At 58.3% G+C, this 13,777-nt stretch overlaps 1 protein-coding gene across 7 annotated transcripts in view; it reads right to left on the bottom strand.

Annotated features, from left to right (window-relative positions):
* Positions 1-4,530: 4,530 nt before the first annotated feature.
* MAD1L1 (mitotic arrest deficient 1 like 1) overlaps positions 4,531-13,777 on the bottom strand; it is a 279,782-nt gene continuing 270,535 nt past the window's right edge. For all 7 annotated transcript variants that reach the window (XM_074314014.1, XM_074314009.1, XM_074314013.1 and 4 more), the window contains one exon: positions 4,531-5,037. In XM_074314014.1, coding sequence (XP_074170115.1) covers positions 4,879-5,037 — 159 coding nt within the window. In that variant the 3' untranslated portion in view covers positions 4,531-4,878. The remainder of the gene's footprint in view (positions 5,038-13,777) is intronic.

Genomic DNA, 13,777 nt, shown 5'->3' with positions numbered 1-13,777 from the left:
TCCTTGGCGTGTAGACGGCGATCTCCTCCGTGCGTGTCCTAATCTCTTCTGAGGACACCAGTCCTATTGGCTCGAGCCCCTCCCAGTGGCCTCATTTGAGCTGTCACCTCTGTAAAGACCCAGGCTCCAAATACAGTCGCATGCTGAGATGCTGGGGGTTAGGGCTTCAGCATAGGGACTGGGGGACACAGCTCCGCCCACACGGAGGACAGGACAGGAAAGACGGGGGCAACAGCGAGGGGCACGGGCCTAGCAAGTTCAAGGAGCACCGAGAACAGGGCTCAGAAACGTTAACCAGTTAGAAAAACCCAAAACTTACTGCTTGTTCTTGAAAAGGTACAGTTGGAAAATATGGCACCATGAGTGGGGTGGAGACCAGACCACAAGAAAAAGGTTTATAAGCAAGACATCTGTTAATTTGAATCTGAAACTCAGTTTTTTGTTTGTTTTGGCTTTTTTTTTTTTTTAAAGTAATGACCAAAATGGTTCAGAACTGTGGGAGTTCTGAGAGATGCTGTCAATTTTACTTTAAAATGAGAATCTGGCGTTTCTGTAGGTTATTGTTTTCAATAAAACTTCTTAAGTGTTTTGGAAATAACAACAAAAGGCCCAGTGAAATACATCAGTGGATGCTTTTATGGAAAATTTCCAAGACAATTGTTAAGTGAGGAAACCAAGCTGCAGAACGGTCCACAGTTACCCTGAAACCACACACAAACCAAATGGAACCAGACAATGTGTTTTTCTGTCCATATGTTAGGTGTGTGAACGCATCCACAGATGGAAGAGGCTGGGACAGGGGCCGAGGGGGACTTTTCTGTTCACTCCACATGTCTATTGTTGGAAGGTTTTTCTTTTTACATTGAAAATGCATTAACATCGTGCAGTTAAAGAAAGGAATTAAAAGAGAACGTAAACACGACAGGCAGCAGGCTGGGCCAAATGCCATCTGCACCGGGGTCCCGGTGCCCTACCTGGCTCTCTTGTGCTGTGTGACTTTGGGGGGGCCCTGCCCTTCTGGGCCTGAACGGGCACTCAGAGCAGTTTGGCGAGGCACCTGTCCTCACCGTGCAGTCTCGCATGTACACACGTGCACATTCCTGCCCATGCAGCTCTAGCTTCCACACCCCTGGCCTTGAGTAACCGCGGGAGCTGCCACCGGTCAGAGGCTCTGATGTCCTGGCAATGAACCACGAGGGACTCAGGCCAAGTCTGACCCAGAAGCTGGGGTGGTGAGGGGCCATGACTGGTCGGGAGGGCTGGTGTGGGATCCAGGGCTGACACAGGCTGGCATGTGACTGGGACACGTCCCTGTCCTTTCTGGGCCTCGCCCTCCCTGACAAGACCCAGCGCGCAGGACCATTATGGGATGGGGACGAGCTCACAGGCAGGAAGGGGCTTTGTAAATCGGGGTCTTCAGTCGGGTGAGAGCTTCGCAGATTTGCCCGGGAAACACGAGCCGTCTGGGGTACTTGAGAACCTGCATTTCTTACCAGTTCCTGGTCCATGGTCCACACCCAGAGTCGTGAGGGGCTGGAGAAAACCCAGGACATATTCGCTTTCAGAACACGAATTAGATGAATGCAGAAGGGAGAGAGAAATGATAAAATGGCACACTTCTTGTGCTGGCAGCCTGACACTGGATGGAAGGGGGCTGAGATCCGGTGGGGGGGGTGAAGGTGAGGATGTGGTGGGGAGGTCCCCGGGGGAAGACGGGAGCCCCGTGGAGGCCCCAGCAGGAGGCTGGGTCCTCGCAGGAGCCTGGGGAGGCTGCCAGGAGCCCGGCTGCACACCAAACCCTGTTGCCTCCTGGCAATTACAGTTTATCGTGGCGGCACTAATCCTCACAATTAGTCATTAGGGCTTAAGAACCACTTAGCACCGGCACCCACTAATGAGCTGGCAGGAGTGGGGACGTGCCAGGACCAGAACTTTCTGCGGCCTGTGCACATGGGCTCCCCAAGCAAATTCATTCAATTCCCCCGGCTGGCAGGACTTGACTCAGCCGGGAGAATGTTAGCGGGACCAGACAGGCCCTCAGGACGGTGGCTGGCCCTGGCTGCCTCTTCTCAGGAAAGGACTAGTCAACCACTGTCACCCTCTCAGGGACCCGCACCGTGTCAGCGCTGGCTGGGTGGGCAAGGCCTAGCGTGGGCTTTCCAGGGGAAGGGGCCTTGGAGACCCGCTCGGTGTGGGGGGGAAGGTGGGGAGACTGAGGCAGAGAGCCACAGGGGCTGGGCCTTTGTTGGTACACACCTCCCTTCCTACAGAAGTGGGGACAGGGTGGTGGCAGGTGGCCCAGGCCCTGCAACCCAAGATGTAGGCAGGGACTCTAACTCAAGAGGTGACACAAAGCCTCAGGGGCAGCTAGCAATCATGTTGGAGTCCTGTGGCCATAGGACCTCATGGCACATGCTGGGCAGCGGGTATGTGGGGCCCAAGGCCCCCAGTGGGGGTTGGGGCTGGGTCACGATGGAGTGCGGCTCCCAGTTCTGTGCCCCCTTCCTTAGCCCCTACTCAAATCCTTCCAGTACATTCCTCCTCTGGCTGGGTTGGCCAGTTTAGTTCAGGCCTTGCAACTGAGAGCACCCCTTTGGGGTGTCTTGTGGCCCCTGGCTCCCCTGCAGGCTCACTGCTGATGACTCGTTCTGCTGCCCACTTAGCAGAAGTTGACACCCGTCTTCCTGGCCAGCCAGATCCAGGCCTGGGGTGTCAAGGCTGGGACACTTGAACACACTGTCACCCACACTGGGCCCCAGCTGCTCCCTGGGGCACTGGAGGGGGCAGAGAAGGGGCTGGTCTCCCGACTCCGCACGCTCTCAGCCTGGGGCCCAAGAGCATCCTTGGGGGGCCCTTCCCCCCATAGAGGTGCAGGGCTGGGGCTTGTGAGCGGAGGCGGACAGGACCAAGCACAGAGCTGAGGTCTGTGGGCCTCCTGTCCAAACGCCCCACCCTCCCTAGGGGTCCACTTGGAACTGACGTGACCCTGGCAACCTGGGACAACTGCTCAGCAATGGTTAGAATGAAAGAATCCGCTCTGGCGTCTGCCTGAAAGCCTCCAACTGGTGGTCTTCATTGCAGGCCTGGGACCCTGGGAGCTCCCTCCTGACTCCCCATGGGGAGCGTTCCGTCTGGCTTGGCCAGCCTCCAAGTCGGGGCAGCAGTTTGGAGCTGAGCCTCGTTGCTGTTCTCTGGTATTGACAGTGCCATGGGAGCCTCCAGCGCCCACAGGGCAGTGTTGGGGACCCTGCAGAGCACGGCGTGAGGAGCCTGGAGCTCTGGGATAAGAGAAGTGCAGAGGCCAAGTTGGATGAGCCTCAGTTTTGACCAGCCCTGGCCCTGGGAAGCCACCGCACCATGCCAAGCCTCAGCCTTCTCATCTGTGAAGTGGGAGTAGCAAAGTCCCCCAGGCCGGATTGTGCGCAAACAGCTGTGGGTGGACCCCAGCCTGGCTGGGTTGCATCTCTGTCTGAGCCCAAGTTCATGCTTCTAGTGACTGAAGGCACCGCGAGTCGCCTTCAGGTTTGTGTGGGGGTGGAGCACAGCCTGAGCCTCCCCAGGAATGAACCTAAAGGGGCCACACACCCCCAGGGCCCTGGGCTCCAGGGAGCAGGTGGCCCAGTCCTGCCCTCCCTGGCAGGAGCCTCAGGCCACTGTGGCAGAGCCGGCTGGGTGAGGGGCCCCGGAGCCGTTCCCACCGCCTTCGCTGGGCTCAGATGGAGGGCTCCCTGTGCAGGACACATCCGTGACTGTGCCATGTGAGCTGCAGGAGCCGCTAATGTCAGGACCCACCCTCCTGTGACGGCTGACAGGCCTGGAGTGCCGCTGTGCATCAGTGAGGCTGCAGGAAATCTGTTCCTGTGCCCACTGCGCCAGGGCGGGACCACCACCACAGGCTCTGTCGGCTCCCCAGCCCTGGGGGGCAGCTCCGCCGTCGGCCAGAGCTGTGAGCTGAAGCCAAAGTCTGTCTGGGGTTTGCCGGCTACACCCCAGGGCCTCTTCTGTTGGGAGCGCACCTCAGGAAGGCAGCCCCCATCCCTGGGTGCCCCGAACCCTGGCGTGTGGGGAGAGGACTGCACCTAGACGTGTGCCATGAACCCCACTTTGGCCCTGGGGGCCTCGGCACGTGGGCCTGAGGTCACTGAACAAAAGATCTCATGTGGAGTTAGCGACCTCTCCCATGGGTACCCCGGATTTCAGGGGAAGCCCCCCACCCCCATGAGAGGCCCAGCCAGCCTCTGCTGCCAGCACCCACTCTAAGCGCTTGGAGCCACCTTCCTGGCCAGTGGCCAAGGCCGCAGTGCGGCGGTCACTGGTCTATCTGGCAGGTGGGGAACCTGGGGCTGGGTGGGTGCCTGAGAAGGCGCTGGGTGCAGGGAAGGCCTTCACCCCGGATGAGCGGGCTGCCGCTCGGCTCCCTTTCCTCTGTTGGGGGCAGTGGCTCCAGCGCTAACCCCACGGTCCAGGGGCTGCCCCGGGGCCAGACTGAGCGTCAACTCAGGGGTCAGACCACACAGTGAGCAGGCCGGGTGGCCGAGGGGAAAACTTTATTCAGTCCCAGGTCTTTCCCTGGAGGCCCAGGTCTACATGCCAGGCCCCCAGCAAGGCCAGGTTTGAGCTGTGTGTGGTGGGGTACCTGGGGAGGGGGCAGGAAGCAGGCCCCAGAGCAGCCCTGCACGCTTTCCAGGATGGAGGGGGAGGAGGAGGGCGGAAGCCCTTCCCTGCAGAGCGGCTCGGGCTGGGCGACAGGGCGGCTATGGGTCCCCACTCTGTGTTGACGCGGCCCAGGAGGCCGAGGGCAGTGGCGGGCTGTGTGGGGCGGGAGCCGGCCATGCAGCTCCTGCTGCAGCCGACCCGCCTTCAGAGCGGAGGGCATGGCTAGGCCAGGGTCTGACGGCTGAAGAGCTCGAGGGTCAGGGCGCTGAGGAAGGCGGGGATGCTGTCCTGGCGGAGCAGGTGCAGCTCGATGAGCTCCGGCACCGTGCGTGAGAACTCCGTCTCCAGCAGCTGCATGGTGGTGCCCGAGGGTCCTGTGGCCTGCAGGGTGGCGGGGGACAGGAGGACGCAGTTAGCGGGCTGGTGGCCAGGGGTCTCACCCGTCCTTCCCCACAGGCCCCTCCAGCGACAGACAGGGAGGAGCCAGGAGGCCCTGCTGTCCCAGAGGGCTGGCCTGGCAGTGGCTCAGGCGGGTGGGGAGGCCACAGGCCGACTGTCCCAACTTCCCTTGGGCTGTCAGAGCTGGGGCAGGACAGCGGGGCAGGACAGCGGGGCTGGGCAGCGGGGCAGGACAGCGGGGCAGGACAGCGAGGCTGGGCAGCGGGGCAGGACAGCGGGGCAGGACAGCAGGGCAGGGCAGTTGCACTTCCCAGAGGGCCTCCTGGGTGGGGCCAGTCAGGTCCCAATGGGAGGGGTCTCATCCACAGTTCTGGAATCTAGGAGCCAGGACTGGGGTGTGGCCTCCAGCTCACCAGGTCCTCCAAGCCCACCCTCCCCATCCTCAGGGCCCAGCCGGGTGATGGGGATGACAGTCAAACAGTCTGGGTGCCCCGTGCAGGTGCCATGCTGAGTGCACACGAGGCCACGGCAGGGTTCCTTGCCGCAGCCTGCCGAGGCTGCAGTGCCTGGAGTGGCCCCATTCCACAGACGAACGTCGAGGTGCCCCCGAACCAAATTCCCAGAACAGCAACCAGTAATGAGAACAGTCCCTGCTGCCCACCCAGGGGGCTGGTACGTGTCCTGTGCGTCCAGCAGTGCAGCCCCGGGGTTGGGCCGGAGGTGGGAACGCTTCTCCCAGCGCACAGAAATCCTACACACATTCCCTCTCAGACGGCGCATCTGATAAAGGACTCCTATCTAGAACATACCTGCAACTCACACAGCTCGGTAATAAGATAAATGGCCAATTACAAAGCGGGCAAACGATCTGAATGGACAGGTCTCCAAAGACAACACCTCTGGCCAAGAAGCACATGAAACGACGCTCAACTCCAGGAGTCGTTAGGGAAACAAACCGAACCCCAGCGAGACGCCAGCTCACAGCCCAAGACGCAACGATGAGACAGACAAGAGCACGTGCCGGCCAGGACGTGCTGACGGTGCCGTGCGCTGCGGGCCGAGAACCGCACGGTACGTGTGAGCACCAAGGGAGCACTGGGTGGGTGCTCAGTCACACGACCCAGGGGACCCCCCTGCCTGGTATCTGCGCAGAGACCCGGACGTGTGTGCTCAGAGTCGGCACAGCAGCAGGAACGGGTGTGGCCGCCACGGGACTGTGACTCAGAATGAAGTCTTGATACGTGCTACGCCATGGATGAACCCGAAAACACGTCCGAACCAGACACAAAAGACCACGTTTGTATGACTGCACTCACAGGAAATGTCGAGAACAGGCACCGCCAGGGAGACAGAAAGTGGGTGAGTGGTGGCCAGGGGCTGGGGCAGGGGGAGGGCGGGGAGAGACTGCTACCAGAGACGGGTTTCTCTGTGGGCGACGACGTGTTCTGGCATTAGATTGTGCCGATGGCGGCACAACTCTGAATGTACTAAAATACTGGATTGTACACAGTAATGGGTGAACTGCACAATATGTGAATAATTGCATCTAAATAGAGCTGTTTATTTTAAAAAAAGGTCTGTTCTGCTCAGTAGCCCAATGGCTGATCCCTTCCCCAGGAACCACAAGGGCCGCCTGCAGTCCCCAAGCCTGGGCCCAGCAGTTGTCCCCGGCACCTGAGTAGGCCTCATGCCCAGCCTGGCCTGACCTGGTCACAGGTGTAGCTCTCACACCTGCCGGCAGGTGTTCCTTCGTGCAGGGCCGCCTGACAGCCCAGAGGGAACCTGGGAGGCTCTGCTTGGTGCAGGTCTGACGTGCAGTGGGGGCTCCTGCTCAGACGTGTCAGTGAAGGAGCCGGGTCCAGCTCGGCAGCCCCTGCCCTCTGACCTCCGGCCCCACGACCTCTCCTTGTGGCCAGTCTTGTTAGCTGGCGTACTTCCCTGTGTCTGCCTTGGCCCCGGCCCCTCTGGGCAGCCAGCTGTGTTTTGCTGCCTGTTAATACATTTAGCCTTGTCATAGTTCAACACAAACCATTTTTAAACAAAAGTGAGAGAAACCATTGTGACCTTTTCCCAAGGAAATCCTTTCATTTCTGCCTTCTGCTCTTGATCTGAAAATTTCCTCCTAAATGTCAGAGGGGCTGACTCTCCTCAGCTGTGGGGGGAACAGTGCGACAACCCCTGGGTCCCCACCTGGCCCCTGCCTGCGGGGAGGGAGGTGCTGTCCTCCGGGTATCTCCCCAAGCCCCTGGGGACCGCTACTTGGGACAAACAGGCTCCACTGAAGTCTAACAACAGAAGCCCACTGCAGATCTCCCTCCCCGCCCAGCGCTCCCAAGGTGCCTGCTCTGCGGAGAACAAGGCCACAGAGGCACCAGCCGGGCCCTGGAGTCTGGGGGGCAAGGGGGCACATGCGGGAAGGAAGGGGGACCAGCGCTGTTTTCCATCTCAACCCAAACCAAGGCAATCCAGGGTCTGTGACCCACCCGCCTCCACTGACAGGTGGCACCCCTGCCGGGATGCCCGTGCCTCTCCCCGCGGCCCCCCCCACCCCCCACCCCCCGTACTTCCCACTCCATCAGAGGGATTGTGTCCTCACTGGGATGAGGCCGGAGCTGCAGCGTTATCAGAACGTGCTACAGCACGACGCTGCGCCCATCCATCTCTGCTTGGCGCTCTGCCCTGTTCAAATACCACCCGGTCCCCAGGTACCTTGTAAATCACTCTAATTAGGCCTGCTCACTTAAAATCTGAGCACAATTTTTTAAAAAGCAAATTGCCCAGTAAGACATGTTGGCTGAGGCTGGAAATGTTTATGAGCCGACTGCTGTGTCTGAGCTTCCTCTGCCCCCAGCGTCTGGAAGTGACAAGCTGTGGTGTGGCCTGCAGGCACCCTGGGGGGTGACGCTCAGACATAATGAAGATGCCCCCCAGCTGTCGGCCTGTTGCCTGGGCTGGCGGTCACTGCACTCCGACCCCGGCCTGGCTCGCCTCGGGCCCCTGCTCCCACCTGACAGCAGAGCGGGCTGGCTGGCCTGTCTTGAAGGCTCCAGCAGACCCAGAGGCGGGAGGGGGTCAGGCTGCCACAGCGTGTGTCCCTGTCCAAGGGCGACAGCAGAGGAGAAGGGCCATATGCAGGGGCCGTGGGGGCCTTGTGGGCGGGAAAACCAGATTTCAGGGTCCCCACCTGGCTCTGCCCCCACGTCACTTTCAATGAAAAGTGTGGGATGGTCCCTGTGCAGTGCACGGGATGCTTGGCTCCAAAGGGGCTTGTTAAATGCCGTCTCTTCCTGCCGGCCATGCTGGCAGATGCTTCTTCGTCAGGACGCCCTGCGCAGAGACGCCCCTGTCCCTCGAGTGGTCCCACTGCAGGGGCGCTCGGACTCATGGGCAAGGAGCAAAGTGCAGGCGTGCAAGGTCCCTGCTGCCGAGGGCGCTGCAGAAAACCCAGTGAGGACGGAGCAGGCTGGCCCCTTGGGTCAAGCACACAGTGAGGTGTGGGCCCAAGTCGCAACCCACAAAACTGAAGCAACACAACAGAAATATTAAACAGCCGGAGGATGTAGACGCTTCTATTCCAGAGGTTTGCATGTGACGGACGTTAACGAGACTGTCCCTACTGCTTCTCGAGCTGGTGGTGGGTGCAGGGCTGGGAAGTGGGAGCGCCTTGGGGTGCCCGAAAGGAAAGAGGTGACCAGAAGCCAGGACACAGGAGCCAGAACTTGGCAAGAGAGAGACCACAGCAACATCCTGAAACATGGGGCAATTAAGCAGCACACTTCCAAATGCACCCTGGGCCCAGAGGACATCGCGCAGGAAACAAACGTGCAGGGACTGAAGAAGATGAAAGTGCCATGGGATGCACTGGGCGGGGCCGAGAGGGGCAGGGACAGACCTGGGTGATCGTGTTAGAGAAGACGGGCCTCGCGTCAGGTGTCTAAGCTCCACCTTGAGAAACTGGAGAAAGGAGAGCAAAGTGAACCCAATGCACGTGGAAGGGGAGACACTGACGAGCTGAGCAGGAAAAACAAAATGCAAAGGAGGAAAACGAGAGACAGAACTAATGAAATTAAAGGCTGCCCTTTGAAAAACCGCAACACAATCGGTCAACCTCTAGCAAAACTGACAGAGATAAAAAGAGGAAAGATAAAGTTACTAGTATCAGAAATGAAACAGATCCTGAAGCTATTAATAAAACAATAAGAAAATACCACAAAAAACCCTTTATGCTCATAAATTTGACAGCTTAGAAGAACTGGGCAACTCCTTGAAACCACAAGATATCAAAATGCAGTCAAGGTGAAACAGACAACCTGAGTAGGCCTATAACCACTACAGAAATTGAATTTGTAATTAAAAAGGCTCCTCAAAAAGAAACTTCCAGTCCCAGACGGTTTCACTCGAGAATCGTATCAGACATTTAAACAGAATTAATATCAATTTTATACGATCCCAGAGAACAGAAGAGGAAGTAGTCAGGCCCCGCCCCCTCAGTGTTAACCTGATACCCAAAGACAGTCAGTGCACACACACAAAGAAGGAACGTAAATGCAAAATCCTCCACAAACATCAGCCAGTTTAATCCAGTAACACATGAAGAGGACACCACAGTGTGACTAATCGGATCTGTCCTTACATAAGGCGGGCTCGATGCTAGAGTCCATCAGTGTGACCCACCTCACCAACAGGCTAGAGGAGAAAGGTCCCACGGTCCAATCAACTGACACAGAAAAAGCATTCGACAAATTCAACATCTATTCACGATGAAGCTCACGGCAAACCAGGCACAGAATACAGGCAGACACGGAGCCGAGAGGACAGTGGTCCTTACTGGTGGTCAGACACACAGACCCTGACAGAACAGAGACCCTGGGGAGAGCCCCGTGCTAACACGCCCAGATCACCTTTAACCCAAGTGCAAAAGCAGGCGGCAGGAGGGTAACCTTCTGCACAGAGGCAGCTGGAGCAGTCGGATATCCCCGACTTCAGACACACCTCACGCAAAACTTAACTCCAAATGAATCATGCACTTAAAGTAAAACATAAACTATAAAAATTAAAACAGAAAAAATTCAGGACTAGGCAAATAATTCTTAGACGTGACACCAAAAGCACAACCCGTAAGATAAGATGGAAAGCTGGGCCCGCACGAAATCACAAATCACAAATCACAGCGCTCGCTCGAAAGGAGCAAAGGCCTGCAGGCCGTGGGTCTGCCTGAGGACTGGAGCGTATGTCTCGCTCTCCCTCCTGGAAGGAAGGTCAGGTCCACAGGCCTGTCTTGTTCACGGCTGTCGCCCACACCTGGCCCGGGGCTGCACACAGCAGGCCAGCAAGAGCTCTCCTTCCCAGCACCTGCCACGGCTGCGACGGCCCCTTAGTGGCTGTGGTTTTCTCGTCTGTCCACCACGGCTTTCACGAGGGCAGGCCCAGGTAACCTGACTGAGGTCACCTGGGGCCACGGTGGGGAGGCTGCAGGCAGGACTCCCCAACACCCAGGCCTGCTCTGCGCTCCCGCATGGGCTTTGCTGAGACGCTCCCTGGGCCCAGATGGAAGCTGGGAGCTGCGAGGCCCAGGGCTGGTGGGCTGATTGGTGGCTGTTTTCACAGCGGCATGAAAATTTCATGTTCACATCTGTGAGCGACAGGCACCTAATTGGAGCGCTCCAGGCGGCCCTGCTTTCCGTGGCGTTCTCCACGGCCTGGGAAGCAAGGGGCTGGGAGGGCGGGAGCCCTGGGGAAGGGCGCGCAGGGCCACTTGAAGGTCTCCTAGCCGAGGCCCTCCGCCAGCAGTCACCACTGAGGCCCGCCCTGTGTGGGGCACAGTGAGAGCTCAGCACACCTGCCCGCAGCCACCTGCCTGCTGCCCTCATGCCCGCCAGTCCTTCTGGGCTAAGTGAAGCCATTCTCACACTCAAATGCTACGTGCCCACTGCCATCTTCTGAGGTCAGAAGACCTCGCTCCTGACACCTAGAGGCTGTGTGACTCCGGACACACAGACAAACCTCTCTGGGTCCTGCCTGTAAACTGGGCGTGGCTGAGAAGAAAAGACAGGTCCAGGGACATGTGCACAGTGGTGACCTGCTTCCGTCCGGTCTGCAAGGCCCGGGGCTGCCAGGCTAAGGCCGTCCCGCCAGCCCCCACAGCCCCGCTCCAGGCCTCCCCCAGACCAGCTGGTCCCTGGGGACACCTGCTCCCGGAGCCAAGTGAAGGGTGTGAGCAAACCAAAGCACTCCTGTCTTCAAAAGAGCATCTGGTTCTCAAGCCATGAATCTGACACTTCCAGGCGCTCCCATGATCACAGGCTGATGGGGACAGGGGCTTGGCCATGTCCGTCAGGAATCGGCCTTGAATTTCTGCACTGGAGAAAGCCCGCGAGTCTGCATTGGGGCTGTACACTCACACAGGTACTTACACTCACACTCACTCACTCTCTCACACACACTGAGGGCCTCCAGCTGTCTACTGGACGGGGCTGCAGACACAGGTGAAACTGCACGCCCCTGGCTGCCTGTGCTCTGCAGGGACAGAGGTGCTCTGGGCCTGCGGGGACCCCTTCAGGCAGCCACTGAGACGTACTTTCAAGCTCTCGCCTCAGTTTCAATGGCTCCTAAGGTCTGATGACCCTGTCCCAGCCCCACGTAGGCCACCGGGCCCTCTGCTGAGCATGCCAACTCATCCTGGCCACTGTCAAAGCTTGGTCCCCTCCTTCGATGCTTCCCCATCCATCGTGGCCAGGCTGGCTGTGGCTCCCCCAAAGCCTTTCCTGACGCTGCCCTCAGCTGCATCCCCACGGCACTTTGCACACCCTCACCTCCTGTCCAGGACCGGTGTCCCTCAGGGCAGGTGACAGAGGTGAGGCCATTCTTCTCTAGGCCCCTGTGCTCAGCACAGGCCGACCCACAGGAGGCCTGAGACGCACCACACGCGTGAGCAGGGTGGCAAGTGGGTCAGGACAACTTGCACAGAATGCTGAGAACGCTGTCCCGGCATGAAGTTCCCAGAACAGAAGCAAAAAGCATGTCCAGCACGGGGAGAATAGCTCGCCCAATTATTCCTGATTAATTGTACTGAGAAAAAATGTCCAAATATGGCGTGTTCTAATTATACCGGAGTTATTAGAATTCACCGACCCCAGCTAGGGGTGACCTTTTCCGAGTGATTGGTGGGGAGGGCGAGGCCAGGCACCCCAACAGTTGCAGATCAATCTCAAACCCACAATTATTATTATTATTCTATTTATACAGCGCTCCATCCTTCCTACGGGTGCTCCATTTCAGATCCACACGCAGCTGTTCCCACAGCCTCACGAGGCAGGGAGAGGAGGGCGCATGTGGGGCAGCGAGGACACGTGGGTCATCCCAGCAAGCCCCGCCCATCACAGGTGGGCACCCAAGGCCAACCATTCACCCAGCGGCAGGGCCGGGCCCAGTCCAGTGTCTCCATTCCCGGCCCAGGCCTGCGGGCAGAGAAAGGTCAAGAGCGACACCGGCACTCTGGCAGGCTGGGCCAGCATTCACTGCGGTGACAAGGAGTGACAGAACACTCAGGAGGCTCTGCCCCTTCTGTCCCGCCCAGACAAGCCGCCCACCTGGAGTGATGGGAGCTGCGCGGGGCGAAGCCACTGTCCGGAGAGCGAAGAGGTCGGGACGGCGGCCACTGAGTCCAAAGACTGCGCCCATCCTGCTGCGGCCTGTCCGCTGTGTGGCCATGGACACGTCACCGCACCACTCTGAGCCAGCGCTTCCTCAGTGTAAATGAGAACATGGTGCCTATGTCCCCACTTCAGGTGACAACACACGTCAAAATGCTCTGCAGGCTTCTAGTCACGATGGAGGAACGGGGACAGGTTTACCTGCCCATCTGAAATAACATGAGGCACAGTCTATGAAACAGGAACCAGGTCCCAGGACACGAGGGAATGAAGGGCCATGGGACGCAAGAGGGGAACAAGCCTTATGAAGGCCCCACTGGCCCCTATGGGAGACTTCCTGGGCAGAGTGAGCAGGACAGAGTACAGGGATGGGGGGCACACACAGAGAGGGGACTGAGCAGAGGGTCCCCACCTACTTGGCAGAGCACTGACCAGCGTATGAGTGTGAGAAACCACGTGAGACCAGGAAGGGACACCCATGAGCATCAGAGCAACACCAGCACAGTGACGCTCACACAGTGGGAAACAGTGCCTGGCTCCCACAGCCACACCGGACACCCACAAAGGCATGGGACATGAGCGGAGCACCAGAAAGGGTCTCACCTTAATGCCAGCCAAATCAGCCTGCAGCTGAACCGAGACCTGAAAGCATCACACTGTTCCCAAGTAATTAACCACACCTCTGAACAAAGCTCCATAACAGTCTCAGGGAAACAAAAATACCCAGCCCCCAACAAGGGGAAATTCACGATGTGTGGCACCCAGCAGAGATGACAGGCGTGCCCCAAACCAGGAAAATCAGTAGCTGAAACCGATCCAGACCTGATACTGACATTAGAATTAGCTGATGACATTAAATCGGTTACTACAATTTTATTCCACATGTTAAAAGAGTTACAGGTGAAAACTAAAATGCATGAGGTGAAGTGTCCTGGAGCGGGGGGATTAACGGCACATTGGACACTGGGGGAAAATGATCAGTGAACTTGGAGACAGAGCACAGAAGCCATTCAACATGAAAGAGAGAGAAAAGGGCAAAAAGCAAAGAGAAGCTCGTCAGCGAGGTGTGG

Source organism: Rhinolophus sinicus, linkage group LG10 (genome assembly GCF_036562045.2).
Source record: "Rhinolophus sinicus isolate RSC01 linkage group LG10, ASM3656204v1, whole genome shotgun sequence".
In the NCBI taxonomy this organism is placed as follows: Eukaryota; Metazoa; Chordata; class Mammalia; order Chiroptera; family Rhinolophidae; genus Rhinolophus; species Rhinolophus sinicus.
This window is presented reverse-complemented; position numbering and strand designations above follow the sequence as displayed.